Consider the following 5822-nt stretch of genomic DNA (forward strand, 5'->3'; position numbering starts at 1 on the left):
ATATTATCACATCAATTGCCAGTTTATGCAAAACTATAGTTAAAAGCGTAGCTGTTATATGGATAATTATATAATATTATTTAATTATGATACTGTTCGGTTACAAAGCTGTGTACGGATATTATATCTCAAATTATTTAATCAAGCTACTGTTGCGTTATATGGCACGATTAAATTTTTAATTCCATGGATATATAGAATATTAGCATATGAGTTTCCCCAACTTTTTCAGTGATATTAATTTACCAATCGGTTAAAATTATTAATCTCATTAACTTGCTTACTTGACATTCGGTGAAGTAATATTTTTGGAGTCAGTTTCACACAAATGTATTTAATATTCATACAGCAGTTCTGTCATTGCATATTCTGCCGACTCAATTTCAAAATGTAATTAACATCTATTACTATGAGATTCAGGGCCTCTGTAACACGGTTTTTTGGCAATAATTCTTTATCTATGAATTTCATAAATATAACGCTTCTTCAGAATGCACATTATATCTACACATAAATTTTGACTATATTCTGCATTACGTAGGTTGAATAAATTTGGGACTTATAATGTAAAAGTGACGTTTTTTGAAGACGGGCCAACTTATTCAGAGAAAAGGTTTCGAACGCACTCGTTACGTAACTTATGGCGGCATTTTTTCCCTCTTTCTCGATCGATGATTGGCTATACGTAACGAAGGCTATACCTCTGCCAACAATGACACAAAAGTTTAAATAAAAGCAAAGCAGTACACCTTTTTGAACTCTGAAACCTCTCCACTGATAATTGTCATAATGAACAAACCAACAAAATATGTTAACCCATTACTGCCTGAATTTTTTTTTCTTTATTTTTTTCATTATTCAAGTTTAATATGTATATTTATATGGTATTATCATATATTTGATGTTTTTTCCATGGTATTTGTCCATATATAGGACCTACTATATATAGTAGGTTAGGCAGATACGGGGTACACATTTTTATTGAGGAGTCTATTTTCTATAATAAAATTTTATTGGTATTTTTTCATTACAAGGAGGGTGTATTAGAAGCAAGACACTCAATAATAGTGCGTTTATTACTGAATAATACAAAGAAATATTGCAGTTTACTGCTAAAATTTGTTGCAATTGTAAGCCCTATTACTTTTGCACGTGCTGACAGTATTTGAATATGTGAAATGGATAATAATACTTACTTCTACAAGTGAAATGTTTAACAGAAAATTGTGATACGATAGAATAAAATAAAAATAAAACTGGTTCATGCTTTAGAGAAACTTCATTCTTAGTTAAATTTTGAGATAAATTCCGTGATATCACACAATAACAAACCAGATACTATAATTAGCAGTATTCTAAAGAGCACGACGATGATAATTAGCAAAGCATTTCACACACAATGGAACTCCACACTTCATACACCTTTGCAAAGGACGAGATTTACAAGAGGATAGAGCACATTTCCATGCTTGTTTTCCAAGGGGTTCGACGAGGTGACCAATATTGTCATAACGTACATCTGGAATAACCCGAGATGACTGTCTTGGCCGGCCTATTCCCACACGTGGTTCTGCCTTCTGAAGGTATGTCCTTGCAATGTAACGCTTGAATGACAGCAGTGGAAGGTTGCTTTCATCAACACGATGCAGAAGCCAGCAGTTCTGAATCGTAGCATCAATTACCCAAGAAAATATAGGCCACCACCACTTTTTCATTCTAATGGATATACGGTAACAATTGATGTTTTGGTCCATCCTATCAGTGCCAACCATGTACCTGTTGTAATCCCCGATGAGATAAGGACGACTTACACTAATTTTCTTTTTGTCCTTTGCTGAGCATCGAGATAAACTTTCCAGAGGATAAACAGGAGAAATATTTGATACCACTGAAACTACTGCATTATCCTTCCAGCCTACCAACAAGATCTTGTGAATATTATCCACAACAACATCTGTATCTCCTCGAGGAACCTTCTTCATTTCGTTTGTGGAGTTTATAGGACAAGTCTTCGGAATTCTGTTGTCCCTTATTGTTCCAGTTGCTTCAAAGTTTATCTCTTGTTAGTGATTTACTAAAGGTAAACTTGTGAAGTAGTTGTCGAAGTAAAACCTCACTGGTATATCTTTGATATGACTTGGTAGTTTTTCAAATAAAATCATCAAAGTGTCCCCACCTTTTCCAAACCTTTCTTCATAGTGACGATTCAACCCGAAGGCTGTCCCTTGGTATACATCAAACGTAGCTAAATATCCAAGGAGAGAATTTAGGCACCAAGCTTTAAATCCAAATCTCACAGGTTTATTCCGAATGCACTGTTTGCATCCATGCCTACCAAAATATTCTATCATTGCTTCATCAAGTGATATATGTTGATCCTTGTTTAGTGCGTAATTATCAGTGGAAGGCAGAAACCGTAATATTTCTTCAAATGTATCACGTGACATTGCCTAAGCAATGAGTTCGACTCCAATATCAGCATCCAAAGACCAGTATAAGCGGCAACTTGGTAATGTGTGGTATCCTGAGAGTATGAGAATGCTTGGATAGTAACAGGGTAGTGAAAATTTGAAACTTCTGAGGCATTGTTAGCTGGAAAGTTACTTCACCAGCGACGAGGTATGCATCCAAGGACCAGAAAATAGCGAACAAGCAGTTTATTCTAACGAAGAAACAACCAATTTGCTTTAGGGTGATACTTTTCTAAGATTTTTCCTGTCCGGTCCATATTTTGGCTTCATATCTGCCTGACCTACTATATATAGTAGGTAATGGAAAATAGTCTGTAATATTTATGCTTCAATTGCTATCTCAATTTCTGATATATGAATTGATTCATGGTCTTCAGTGTCATGATATGTATCAGTATAAAGATGTTTAATGAACTTGTGTAACCATGAGCTCAGATTAAAAATGTGAATATATAAAAACATTCTACATATCTTTGGTATTTTGTCAAAAAGTAAAAAGATATGGATACTTCAAAGAAAAACTCCTGTTTATATTATTGATTAGATTGAAAAGAACTCAGGAATATGCAAAACAATAAGAAAAACATAAAAAATTGGGGTGTAATTTGTCCTAGCAATTGTACTACTATATATAGTAGGTCAGGCGTTAATGGGTTAATAAATACAAAAACACTTCGATTATTAATCTAACTCCCAAAATAAGTTTCCTAAGAAATTACAGTCTACTTTATAGGTCACAATCAAATTGACAAGGTGTAGGGAATAGTTGGTAATTTTCAAAAACGTAGTAGACAAGCTTGATTTGATAACTGCTATATCCAATGTCAAGCAATTTTTATTTATTGTCTATCTACCTACCTATTTACTGTAAAAAAAAAAAAATAGCCGGTACCGTATTTTGGCTTTAAACCTTCACCAATAATTATCGTCAGAATGATAACTTCATGAGGCTCCACCCACTTTGGCCTCGATATAATTCAGGATAACACTGAAGGCTATCATGGGCATTGTTGGATCAGAAAATTTAGATTCTGGCTATAAAAACTCATTTCTCGAGTAGTTGTAAGAAGTGCTAAATGATCCTCAAGGATCCCAGCAGTTGGCCTAAACGTTTAATTCATGTATACTACTGTTGCGGCACTACTACTACAGTAGTATTACTATGCTAGCACAGATACCCCACCCACATTTAGGTATCGTTCCGCCATTCATAAAGTATTTGTCATGTTTTTTTCACTGTGCAATAAGCCATGGCCTCTTCAGAAATTAAGTTAAACATTAGATGATAGGTTATTTCATTAAGCTGACAAATTATGGCAACTGGGTAGGTTATTGCCGATGTTGAAGCTAAAGATAAAGTATGGTATTATTCCTTCATTGCATTATCATCTTTACTACTATTTGTTTTGCTACATGTAGTAATTTTTTTAAAGGATAAATGAATTATGTTCACTTTACTTCTATAAATTCTCATTAGATGTACAAATAAAACTCCTAAAACTATTCATGATTTATTTACAAAATGCAGTCATGCCCAAAACATAGCCAACACGGTCGTACGGCCTAAGAAGAAGAAAAAAATTATATCGGATGATCCGTTGGTCTGATGGAGAGTTTAGCACCAAATTCTTATTTTAACAAAAATAGTTATATAAAGACTGTTTACATACAATCTCTCTCTTTCTCTCTCTCTCTCTCTCTTGGTGGCATAGTGAATAGTTAATGGAAATGTTCAAAAGCCTGAATGACATTACAAGTATTAAAATCATGTTACGCTAAATACAAATCAGACCATAAACATTGGATTTAAACTAGAAACTGAATAATTACCTATTCAGGCTATAGTAAATATGGCCACGGGCTTTCTCTTGACTGTATAAAGTTGCAAGTCGTAAGACAAATGCAGTTTTGCAACCACTGGGGCAATTCCAAATCCTGTTAGCCATTCTTGACTGTTATGGGTTTCAGAGCCGATGGAAATAGGTGAATGGGTGTCTGGTGGATGAGCGGGGCAAAATTTTGTCAAAAGGTGTTTACATTGCTTACGTAATGAATGTTTTCAACTCTTGGCTCGTTATCACTGGCCATGGCGTCGGCTAAATCATTTTTACTCTATAAAAATTAAAACTATCGGGTTTAGGTTATTGATAATGCTGAAAAAATTTGTGTGTGGTTGTAAAACATACAAATTTTCAAAAGTAGTAAAATTACGCGCAATATAATTAAATTGAAGTAACACTTATTTGAGTGAAGCAGTAATCAAGTAGAGGGTCTACTCAGAGAGAGAGAGAGAGAGAGAGAGAGAGAGAGAGAGAGAGAGAGAGAGAGAGAGAGAGAGAGAGAGAGAGAGAGAGAATAACCATTACATAAAAATATAAACTAAAAATTAGACCATGCTGACTAATTTAAATTAGAGTCATCGCCCTAATTTCAAGAAATCTCAACTTCAGTTATGAAGGATAACTTACATTTCGAATTAAATATATTTTCTTGTTTTGGAAGCACTATAACTCGGTTATGCTTGCAAAAACATTAAATTAATTATATATCATTAACTAAATCTCTATTGAGGGCGGGCTAATACTATTGGCTAAATCTACATTAAAATTGCCATAATCAGATGAATAACTATAAAGGAAGATTTCCGTAAACATATATTCTTAGACAGAACTTCGTTAAAGAATAAAAATACTTTTCAAAATTTTAAAATTCTGTTATCATCTTTTATTTCTCCCATTTTTCTAATATAAAAACGGTAACTTACTTTTTTAACTACTTTCCAAACAAATAGTACGAAATAAGCGTAGCAAATTTTAACTTTCTGCTTTAAGTATTACACTAATCCTCAATTTTCTCTTTGCTTAATTTCTATTTCATGTTTATTTTACATCTAATAAAACAATAAAAAATTAATAGCAATTAATATATAGATTCACCAGTATTTTAATTTCTATAAACAATAAAGGCTTTTCGATTGCAAAAAAAAAAAAAATTAAAGTAAATAAGATTAAAATTTAAATGAAAAACTCGCGAGGCCAAGATGCAAAGGAAAACTAATAATGGGTTGCATAAAAAACAAAGGTAAATAAAACTTGCCAGTTGGAATTGGAAAGGAGGAAAGAAGGAAAATGAGAAATGCTTAAACAAAAATAACATAAGAAACAATAGAAACTACCGAAACTTGGAACCTAATTAATTCTCACATATATGGAATGATAATAAGACACTCTCAAGGCCCACTTGTACAGAAATAGTTATAATAGCCAACATCCTAAACGGAAAATTAAAATCAGGGAGTCTCAATTATAATGAAAGAAAATAGGTTCGTGTCAGTTGTGTGTAACGAGGGAT

The 5822-nt window shown here is 33.1% G+C and overlaps 1 protein-coding gene across 1 annotated transcript; it reads right to left on the bottom strand.

Annotated features, from left to right (window-relative positions):
* Window positions 1-1355: 1355 nt before the first annotated feature.
* On the bottom strand, window positions 1356-1982 carry LOC137615906 (piggyBac transposable element-derived protein 2-like). The gene has a single exon (XM_068345593.1). The coding sequence runs from the start codon at window positions 1980-1982 to the stop codon at window positions 1356-1358; it is 627 nt and encodes a 208-aa protein (XP_068201694.1).
* Between the last annotated feature and the right edge of the window lie 3840 nt (window positions 1983-5822).

The sequence above is a fragment of the Palaemon carinicauda genome, chromosome 22 (assembly GCF_036898095.1).
Source record: "Palaemon carinicauda isolate YSFRI2023 chromosome 22, ASM3689809v2, whole genome shotgun sequence".
NCBI classification, from domain to species: Eukaryota; Metazoa; Arthropoda; class Malacostraca; order Decapoda; family Palaemonidae; genus Palaemon; species Palaemon carinicauda.